The 11,836-nt window shown below is 36.5% G+C and overlaps 1 protein-coding gene across 2 annotated transcripts in view; it reads left to right on the top strand.

Moving 5' to 3' along the window:
• The first annotated feature begins 5,470 nt into the window (after positions 1–5,470).
• The window catches only part of ank3b (ankyrin 3b), a 180,347-nt gene continuing 173,981 nt past the window's right edge, over positions 5,471–11,836 (top strand). Inside the window, exons 1-2 of one of the 2 annotated variants that reach the window (XM_079851655.1) lie at positions 5,471–5,511; positions 8,134–8,259. In XM_079851655.1, the coding sequence (XP_079707781.1) occupies positions 8,221–8,259 (39 nt within the window). In that variant the 5' untranslated portion in view covers positions 5,471–5,511; positions 8,134–8,220. Of the gene's footprint in view, positions 5,512–8,133; positions 8,260–11,836 lie in introns of those variants that run through there. The other variant, XM_079851663.1, reaches the window with a different exon arrangement.

Below are 11,836 nucleotides of genomic sequence, written 5' to 3'. Positions count from 1 at the left end.
CTTAGGCAGCCTGCTTGTCAAATAGGTGATATCATGTGGTGCATAACATATAAGTAAAAATTTCCTGTGTTTAATATGTAATCCTTCAAATTAATTCAAATAATTCATGTATAAATACCTTCTATGACCCAGTTGTCAGACTCATTTGACATTTTGTGCATAACTAATGAGCGTCAGTGCGCCACAGTTTGTTGACAGTTCTAAAAATGCACAAAAAAGAAAACATTATTTCCATTCCATAACCAATGAGGCATCACAAATTAGGCACTGTGTATTTCCTCAATAATCCGCCGTCTCATTATGATCGCAAATACCAAAATTATGATAATATACTTTGTGCTTCATAGGGCAAAAATTTATTTTACATTTGGATTTGCTCTGTGATATAGCGAAGCCCAGATCCTGATCCTGTGATTAATCAAGAAAACCAAGACTAGCGATGTGGGAATCCTTTTAATCTACTAAAGCCATTGATGTGCAGAGAGTTGGCAGGTGAGTGTGCTAATCAGCCTTTAGCCAGTGGCACAGTTAGATGTCTGGGTTTATAGCTTCAGGAAGAAGGATAATTTTGGAAAATAATTGCTCCATGTCTGGTACTAACGTATAATCATGTTAGGTCTAAGAGGTGTCCAAAATGCCATCACTAGTGAAAATGCTTCTGTAATGCATTGTTTTTATTATATTTATATAATAAGCAATTTCAGTGTACATTGAAATTGAACTGGAGTATGTAGGCTACATGAATATAACACGTTTTTAGTATTTGGGATGTCCAAATTTTGCTTTAATGACAGAATGGACTCCTCCACAAGTTTGTGTAAAACCATAGCCCAAATGTTACAAATTGATGTATATTAGTATTCTTATTAATAATATATATTTTGTTGTAATGTAGTGGTTACTTAGTTTATTTCAGTAAGTTATTGTAGTTTTTTTGTAAAAAAAAAACTGTTGAAAAAATGCAAAAACTGTTTGGGAGACCAGTTAAAATGTAAATTGCATTTGCATTTTGCAGGTGTGGATTTTTTAAATGTATTTTCATTCATATTCTCATTTACATGCATTTATAGACATTTTCACTTTTTATATTTACTTTATTTTAAATTTTATTTCATTTAACTTTTTTTTTTTTTATTCTGATTTTGTTTTTTTTCTGATTTTTATTTTATTTTATTATTTTATTTTGCTAAATACAAATAAAATACATATCTCAGTTTAGCTGCTATCTTACTGAATTTCCATGTTGGGAAGAAAAAAAAAAAGTCATTATCTTATATTCATATTAGTGGTTAATTAATGCCCTCAGACTGCCGACATCCTCATGATTATTCATCATCTTTGGTTAGAAATGCACAGATTGCTTGCGGCTGCCCCCCAAATATCTAATGTTTCATAAATTTGTGCATTTCATCAGAACATCAAAACAGATCATAGAGGCAGATCCTGGCTGAAACTGAATTCAACCAAAGGAATTCAAAGACAGAAATAACTAACAGAGAGACTCTTTTATCCATTCTGCAACCAGGCTCTAAACTGCAATGATCAATCTCAAACAGATGGCAAAAGCCAAGTCCTGTTTGATTGTGCCCCTGCAAAATCTGTCCAGAGACATGTTACATAAGGCTGATGTGCAAGTAAGTAGCTGCATTTACAAACCTCCCTAGATTTGTCCTGTATTCACACTCCATGCAATCCCATCTGGATACTAGATGCATAATTCCTTGACCAAGGCCGTGGCCAACGGTAGCCACGTGTCCCAAGACAGGCGTTTACTGGCAGCCTCAGGTACACTGAAAAAACAATAAGTAAAATTAACTTAATTTTTCTTTGGCAAGTTTTTGCACGCATATTTTTAAGTATATTTCACATATGAAATTAAGTAAACTCTACTTAACTAAGTTAAGTGAAAGTAACAAAGGAAATAAGTCATTTCAACTTGGCTAGTAAAAGGTTGAGTTATATCTATATATACAGTACAAGTGCATAATGACATTTGCTTGAAATTTGCAATACAATATGTTTTCTAGATTTTAGACAATCTGCTCTTTTTTTAGACTGATATATCTCGATCGTGAAAATCTTGTCAAAAGACCTTCAGGAAATTGTGTGGATATAAATGTTTCTATTCTGTCTACTACTCTGTAATATTCACTGTTTTACATTTGGGACCCCTGGGAGCACATGAAGGTATAGTGCAGGTCATAAATGGATTGAGACATAATATAGATAGATATACAATATAGATATTTTAATATTATTATTGTTTCATCACACAATTTATATTATAATTATTTATATAGTTAATGTACATTTAATTACACATTATATATAGGGTTGGGGTTTCATGCCTATAAATGCACAGCCTGGTGGCCAATCTTCACTAATTTTACATTCCATCAGAGTCAAAGAGAGTATCAAGGTTGAATTAGCAAAGCATTAGCACAGCTGTACATAATATTTTGTAATCCAAAAATTGGGTTCAAATTGTTGGTGAGCGTCTCGCTGGCTCATCTAGGACAGCAAGTCTTTGTGGTGTATTGAGAGCTATGGTATCCAGAGTAATGTTAGCATACCAAGTCAAGTCACCTTTATTTATATAGCGCTTTTTACAATACAGATTGTATCAAAGCAGCTTCACATTGATAACATGAAAATAATACAACAAAGTTTGTTTCTAGAAGAAAATTGCATCATCATCCACCCATAATAAGGCAGATCAATAATATTGTTGAATATTAAATGTCCCCAACTAAGCAAGCCAAAAGCCAAGGCAACAGTGGCAAGGAACCAAAACTCCATCAGGTGACAGAATGGAGAAAAAAACCTTGGGAGAAACCAGGCTCAGTCGGGGGGCCAGTTCTCCTCTGGCCAATGAGCGAACAGTGTATGATTATGATCCAAGCAGCATTACAGGTCAGAAGTCAGATTGGTCGTGTCGATGAGGCCTTCACAGGGCTGATGAGGCTGGCACTTCAGGATGCGTCATGGTTAGGTCCAGGTGCAGATCCACCATCTGATCTGGATACGCCCGGGGTCCACCTCACTTCAGGAAACGGAGAGTCTGGTTGACACTTCAGAACTGCGTTGTCATCGCGTCCAGGCGCTGGTCCTTCATCAGATCCGGATATGGCCTGGATCCGACGGACTGCGGTAAACCTCGGTATAAACAGAGAGACTAATATTAGCGTAGACGCCATTCTTCTTATGATGTAACGAGTACATCAGGATTAATGGGAAGTGTTCCTGGTTCCGGCTGACCTAATCTATGCAGCCTAATATGGAATTATAGAAGTCTATAATGTGTTATGTGTATGCTAGGTCAAAGAGATGTGTTTTTAGTCTAGCTTTGAACTGACAGAGTGTGTCTGCTTCCTGGACAATGTTAGGAAGATTGTTCCAAAGTTTTGGTGCTAAATAGGAGAAGGATCTACCGCCAGCAGTCAATTTTGATATTCTAGGTATTATCAACTGGCCAGAATTTTGAGATCGCAATAAGGACTATAATGCGTTAAGAGCTCGCTCAAGTACTGCGGAGCTAAACCATTTAGTGCTTTGTAAGTAATCAGCAATATTTTAAAAATTTTACGATGTGTAATAGGGAGCCAGTGCAGTGTTGACAGAACCGGGCTAATATGGTCATACTTCCTGGTTCTGGTAAGAACTCGAGCTGCTGCATTTTGGACCAGCTGTAGTTTGTTTATTAAGCGTGCAGGGCAACCACCCAGTAGAGCATTACAATAATCTAGCCTTTACATCCACTACATCCAACCACTACATCCAACAGGAGTAACTGTCATTGTAAGAGGAAGCTGTCTGAAAGGGATGTCCAGGTACTAACCCAGATTGTATCCAGAAAACATCAGACCACAGCTGCCCAACTCACTGCAGAATTAAATGAGCACCTCGACTCTCCTGTTTCCACCAAAACTGTTTGTCGGGAGCTCCACAGAGTCAATAGTCATGGTTGGACTGCAATAGCCAAACCTTTGGTAATTCAATATGAAACATGTATTGTTCTCTGATGAGACCACCTTCACTCTCTTTCCCACATTAATGGGAGTTACAGTGAGGAGAGGCTTAACACCCGGACTGTTGCGTGCCTAAAGTAAAGCACAGGGGTGGATCAGTGATAGTTTGGGTTGCAATATCATGGCATTCCCTTCTGTGCTTGATGGGTGAATCACTACTGAACCATTCCGGAGGACCATGTGACCCAATGGTTCAAACATTGTATCCTGAAGGGGGTGCCGTGTATCATCACGATAATGCACCAATACACACAGCAAGACTTGTGACATAATAGTTTGATGAACATGAAAGTGAAGTTGAACATCTCCCATGGTCTGCACAGTCACCAGATCAGAATGTTTTTGAGCCACTTTGGGGTATTTTGGAGGAGCAAGTCAGAAAACGTTTACATCCACCAGCATCACATAGTGACCTGGCCACTGTTCTGGAAGATGAATGGCTCAAAATCAATTATGGCCACTGTGAAGGACTTGTATTTGACATTCCCAAGATGAATTGATGTTGTATTGGCTGCAAAAGGAGGCCCTACACCATACTAATATAAATGATTGTGGTCTAAAACCTGGTGTTTCAGTTTTATTGTCTAAGCCCTGTATGTCAGGGTGCCGGTCTGCTCTGCTCAGCTCAGGGTATACACACACTCCTTCCATATGAATAGTTTGACTCTGTACAACTTAAAACCATCATTAAACAAATGAACAAATGTAAATCTTTTTCTCTCTCTCTCTCTCTTTTTCTTTCTCTCTGAGGGTTATACTTATAGATCAGTCTGTGGTCGTAAGGGGTTTTGAATGTTACAATAGGGGTCTCCTGGAAAAAAGGTTGGGACCCAGACAGCATCATAGTGTCGGCCCAGATCCGGCCCACATCTGGTACATGTGGATTCAACGCGTACCGGATCTGGGTCCCAACCTTTTTTCCAGGAGACCCCTATTGTAACAATCAAAACCCCTTACGACCCTCATTATTAGCAGACACACATTTCATTCACGGACAGGGATTACAAAATCAGATGTCCAGTTTTTAATAAATGCAACCACAGCAGAAACATTAAAATAATAACATTAACAATGACGGTCAGATTTTAAATGAGCAAGTGTGTTGGTTGGGTGACTTAGAATAATGTTATCTACTAACATGTAGGTTAGGCTAGGCTACTATGTTCAAATAAAGTTTATTGACAAATAGTTTTATAAAAATGACGAACCTCATGTTTTAGCCTTTACACCATTTTTAAGAAATAGAGTATGAGTCAAAATGGTAAATGATTATAGGTAATTTATTAGCTTCATGATTAATTCTAGATGCCTTATTATCCAAACGGTTTAGATTTTTTAGAAACAAAAACCATAGACCGGCTGAAAGAAAATGTAAATCGACCCTCTGGCCTCTGACAGTAGATGGCGCTTATGGAACAGCAGATAGAGCTGTTTCCCCGGTAACGGCTGTACACAAAGCAGCACTGAACTTATAAACACGGAGGTAAGATGAAAAGAAAATGACATCGACATTTTTCTCAAGGCAGTCAGTTCCCTTCATAGATACATTCATATTCATTCATACTTTAATTAATTTCCCTCAGCACTCACATGTAAAACCTCTCACTTATTTTCGCCATGTTTTCACACAAAACAAAACTTAGGCATGATTTTTTTTAAAATCCTGGTAACGTAATCAAATACGGTTTTAATGATGATAAAAATATTCAACTGTAATACTAACTGTCGGAAATTTAATTGTGGTTTATCGTCAAACAGGTAAGGAAGGCCTACCGCTTCAACCCTAACGTTACTTGTAACCCTCAAACTGTTCAAGTCATGTCGGAAAGGTCGTATTTACGAGTTGAACGCACATGAAGGCCACCACAATGTCGTTGAAACGAGTGAGAAGCTTGGGATTTTCTTTACTAGAGTTTTCAACTCACTGAGTTGAGGGCGTGTCAGTGAGAAATGGCGGAATACCACAAAGGTATTAGTGATATTGTCAGGCTTTTCTATTTACAACGAAGTAAGCTAATTGCCTGCACAGAATATTAGCAGGCTATTGTAATATAACAATTTAATATGTACAATTCATCGTTGTTCTTCGTTTTCTAGAAGCATAGAGTTAAAAACCTTGCTGTATTTTTGTGTAGTTAATTGAGAGAAGACACTGCCATTACTCCGACGACAATGACTTGAATTCAGCTGACGTAGTAAGCACGACTTCCCACTTCGTAAATACGAACTTCCCAGGAGGACTTGAACACCACGAGTTGGGCCAGGGGTTTTCAATCTTTTTGGTGCTATGGACCTTCAATCATCTTGGCCCCCATATTTTCAGCTATATTTTTTTCATGTATGAAGACTAAATTGATACTTCATTTTTTAAATATATATAAATATGCCTAAAAATTGTATTTAGAATTTTTTTTTTTCACTACAGCCTATTACTGTGGCTGTACTGTAGATTTAGCTATTATTTATTTATTTAATTGATATTAATCAATTAATTTAATTTAATCAATATTTCGTTTGATTAATTTTATTTATTAAGTTTAATAAATAATTTATTAAATATTTTTATTTATTTATTTTTTACTTATTTATCTTTATTTAGGCCTATTTAAAAAAAAAAAATATATATATATATATATATATATATATATATATATATATATATAATTAATAATAATTATTTTTTACATTTTTACACTGTTTTTCTTTAGACTTTTCCACGGACCCCCTAGCACCCCCTTGTGGCCCCCTGGGGGTCCCCGGACCCCAGTTTGAAAACCCCTGAGTTAGGTGACCCCTCGTAATTCTTAGTGACCCCCGGGTTTGGAAACACTCTCGATAAATGATTAGAGTTATGTAACATTAGTGATTATTTTATAGCCTATTAATACATTTTTCATTATTTTTTAATGAAAAAATATGATACAGTTTTGTTAAAATGTCAAACATTTTTATATTAGGGGGTTTGAGAGTCAGGGTGATTGTTATTGCTGTGATTGGGTGGTTTACTCTGCAGACATGAAGACTGCTCCACTGTAATTCAACACCTTATAAGACTGAGCTGCCATTAATGTCTTGCATTGCTGGAACATGTTCCTGGTATTTTAAAGACAATTCGCCTAAAGAACAAACATCATTCCAATAGTGACTCAGAGGTCTCAGTATTTACTATGCACTGACCAAACAATGTTTCCTTTTTACTTTTATTTACTGAAAGTTTAAGTTATATTACCATGTTGACATTTGTCTTACTATTTAAACAGAAACTCACAATGTAACTAAAGGCAAGGCTGGGGCTAATTGTCATAGATTTTACTACACTGATTATTTCATGTTGGGAGTTTTTATTTTGTTTTATTTTTTTATAGAAATTAAGTATTCATACCATTATTGTCAAAGGAAGAAAAAAAAGTTTATTGAAATCCCATTCTGTTTATTTTCAGATTCCAACCTTCCCCATCCGGTGACAACATGTCCCTTTACTCAGACATGTTGTCACTGCAAAAACCAAAGCTGCAAAACCAATGATACAACATAGTCAATGCAATGACAAACCCTTATAGAAATATAGAACAATGGCGCCATCTAGTGTTCTTAAAAAGCAACATTAACTCAAATCCCATCACTTCAATCGAAAAGCTTTTTAGATTTTTAGCTTTTAGCTCTGTTGCCTTGCAAAAAAAAAAAAAAAAAAAAATAAAAAAAAATTAATTCTACAGATTACTTTTTTAGATGATATTGGATTATCGCCGTGCCCAATGCGACAACACAAAAGCATAAACATAATGGAAGACACTTTTGGAAACATATGGCTTAGTCAATACAAAGCTGGTGTTCAAGTGTAATGTTTTTAGATCCCTAAAGTATTCGTATCACTTATAGTTACATCATTTAGGCTATGCTCTTCAGTAGCACCCTAGCCATCAATTCGGTGCACTGTAAAGTAAAGTAAAGTAAAGTAAAGTAAAGTAAAGTAAAGTAAAGTAAAGTGTATTGCATATAAATTATATTGCATATTATATTTCCATAAATGTTTCTCGAAAGCATTCGTTATATGTAACAGGAAAGTTTTTGAGAGTTATTGCATGCTGGCATTCATATTTTTCAGGAACAGAGCCAATGGACAGAGCAGGAAGTTGCTGCACATAGGGGCAGATATTTCAAAGTGTACAGTTTCTCAGGGATCTACTTCAACATGGCCACCGTCGGCACAGGTGAAAGCGATTCTGCACAGGTGAGAGGACATCACTTCTGACCTCTTCTCTTCACTCTCACTTTCTGTCACTAAAAGAGAGATTTTAATACAGATGTGAGGACTTCAGCAACTTTACACTGCGTGACAGCTGTGAAAGTCACGCTCTAGAGTGTTATCTACAGTGTTCGTTTTTGATATTTTTGTTTGGTTAAAGTCTTTATGAATATATTTCTATGCATGCAGTTTTGGCTGAGCTGAATAAATGTGAAGTGTATCTTTAAAAAGGTGAGCGCGTTTGTCTATTTCGCGGGAATTCTCTGACGAGCGAGCTTCCCTTGACCGTTTCGATTTTGAACACGTTTGATCTGAATTGATGTTTTTGTCATGCTTGCTTTATATGACAGTTAAGAATGTTTTCACCACATAAACACACATTGACCAACATGTGTGTGAGCTCATAATCATACAATAATCATTATTTCTATTTTTACATTTTCTGTAGAACTGAATGCTCCTATCATTCGAAACTCACTGACAGCGAGTCCAGTATTTGAGAAGTGGTTTCCAGTTGTTTTCCTGGGTTAGGTAGTTACTAAGGTGTATTGAGTGGTCAGTAGACGGTTGCTGGGCAGTTGCTAAGGTATTCAGAGTGGATCTGTGTGTTGCTATTTGGTTGCTAAGGTGTTTTACCACATATTGCATTTTTGTCAAATCTCTACTATGTTCTTAATTTATAATGTTATTACTAACAATAAGGTTAACTACTACTAATAAATGAGCCAACACTTTCACTTTCATTAATAATTTAATTAATGCATCAATTCATTTTGATTAATAAGTCATTAGCAAACAAATTATGCACATTCAAAAATGGAGTTTCATGAAATTTCCATTTGAATATAGCTTAAATATTATTAGGCCTACTTATACAAATATCTGTTCATTGTACTAATGAAAGTTATTAATAAAAGATAACTAAGGGAAAAGTCTTGTAAGGTACGTTGGCATACAAAATAATGGATATTAAAGGTTTTGCTCACCAAGGCTGAATTTATTTGATTAAAAATACAACAAAAACAGTAATATTGTGAAATATTATTACAATATGAAATAACTGTTTTCTATTTGAATACATTTTAAAATGTAATTTATTTCTGTGATGGCAAAGCTGAATTTTCAGCATCATTACTCCAGTCCTCAGAGTCACACGATCCTTCAGAAATCATTCTAATACGCTGATTTGCTGCTCAAGAAACAATTATTATTATATCAATGTTGAAAACAGTTGTGCTGCTTCATATTTTTGTGGAAACCGTAATAACTATTTTTCATGATTCTTTGATGAATGTATATGATATAGAAATACTTTGTAACATTATAAATGTCTTTATTGTTGCTATCAGTTTAATGCTGCCTTGTTGAATAAAACATTCGTTTATTAATATTTTCTAATCAATAGTGTCGGAAGAAATACTTAACTGAAACTTTTATTTGTGATTGATAACTAGATCACGTGACTTTATAGTGTTTAAAGTGGATGCTTGTGCATACAACATGTCTGATATGTGTGAAAGACATGTTCTGTAGCTGCAGTACAAAGTTAATGGTTTATTATTACAGTGTTGGCAAACTATGAGGTGGAACAAGGAAATGCAGGTTATTCAGATGTCCGGAGCGGATTGGGTAGAGAAATCCTGCCCCTGAAACTAGAGAGAGGCTGAACGACATGCATTTACTGTTTCCATCCCATGTATGGAGATTATCACTGTGTAAACTTAAAACGACAGAGTGTGTCTGTACTTCGGTCGGGAGTCTGTCTGTCATTCCTGACAAATGCCTGCTTGCCTCTACGGGGCTTCTGGGCTTTATATGATTCTTTTGTGTGCATTTGCATTTGGCACTCGTCCACTTTTCGTTGCCGCCACAACAACACTGATACAGTTATTATGCTATCTGAATGCAGCACATTCAAGTTGTCTATTCTCCACGGTTCTCCTGGAGACAAACAAATGATCCAGTGATGCGTTGATGATGCAAACGTTACAAGTGCTGGCTCGTGACTCACTGTTTGACTGACTCAGCTGGCAATGATACAGAGATGGTGAATGAAACCCTCTTTTAGCGGCGACCCCGAGCGATGGGGCAAAAAAGGAAAGGCCACCCCTGACCCCTACATTTCATGATCTGTCTTGCGTCTGGATGGCTTCAGACCGACCTTTGCATCATAAAGTTGGTCAAGAGATCTCTTTCAGTACTGCAAAAATCAAGACAAAATGTCATTTCATACGTCTTATGATGATTGGTTAATCCGTCTGTGTCCAAACTGGTCCTAATCAAACCAAACTAATCAATGAATAAATAAAAGAAAGAATCAAGAAATTGATACTGTCATGTTGTTAGTTTGTTTTGATTTCTGTTCTTGTCTGTGTTTGGTTAATCTGTTAATTAGTTCAGTTCTGCCTGTTTGTTTCCATGGTTACTGATTTGATTTGAGTTTCAGTTCAGGTGTGTCTCATTAATTAGTCTCATTAGTTCCTCTGTTTGCTGTCTAGTTAAGCCTTGTGTTTAGTTCAGTTCTTGATCAGTTCTATGTTGCATTTAGCCTACTTGGTTGTTCTGGTCATGTTCCTGAGATTCTGTTATGAGTTAGTTTTTGAATAAAGCTGTTGCACTTGTAGTGGAGCGGCTAAGTGCTTATGTTTGGCAGAATCGTTCAGTTTATGATACAAGCGTGAAAATTGGCATGAGCAGTCTCCATAGGTCACTTGCCAAGAAAATTGTCCAAGCCACTTGAAATTTCAAGATGGCGGCCATTTTTCAAGATGGCCGACACCTTAGTGGAGTAGTTAAGTGATATAGTGGTTTATTTGGTGATACAAGCATGAAAATTGGCATGAGCAGTCTCTGTGGGTCACTTGACAATAAGCCACCTACAGCTACTTGAAATTTCAAGATGGTGGCCATTTTTCAAGATGGCCACCACCTTAGTGGAGCAATTAGGCTTAAGAAATCATTTAGTTGGTGATACAAGCATTAAAATTGCCATGAGCCTAATTGCTCCACTAAGGTGGTGGCCATCTTGAAAAATGGCCACCATCTTGAAATTTCAAGTAGCTGTGGGTGGCTTATTGTCTAGTGACCATCAGAGACTGCTCATGCCAATTTTCATGCTTGTATCACCAAATAAACCACTATATCACTTAACTGCTCCACTAAGGTGTCGGCCATCTTGAAAAATGAATAATCTTGAAATTTCAAGTGGCTCGGACAATTTTCTTGTCAAGTGACCCATGGAGACTGCTCATGCCAATTTTCACGCTTGTATCATAAACTGAACGATGATATCACTTAGCCGCTCCACTATTAGATAATGTTTCATAACATATACATTTGGTTCACTTAGCATTCACTCTGTCAATTTTTAAGACTAAAGATTCAAAATAAAACCTACTTTTGTGACTGAACTTACAGATCATTCAAAACAATCCGGTGTGCCTGGCTAAATGTGCTCATTGTGCTTACATATGATGGTATTTTTACCAGCTGAGAACTTGTGAAGAGCTTATGAAATGTGCGAAGGGGTCAAAACGGCAGCAGGAATCCCTCTGTTGCACAC

Source organism: Squalius cephalus (assembly GCF_949319135.1).
Source record: "Squalius cephalus genome assembly, chromosome: 19".
Taxonomy (NCBI): Eukaryota; Metazoa; Chordata; class Actinopteri; order Cypriniformes; family Leuciscidae; genus Squalius; species Squalius cephalus.
Note: the sequence above shows the minus strand (reverse complement) of the source record. Positions and strands in the feature narration are given on the sequence as shown.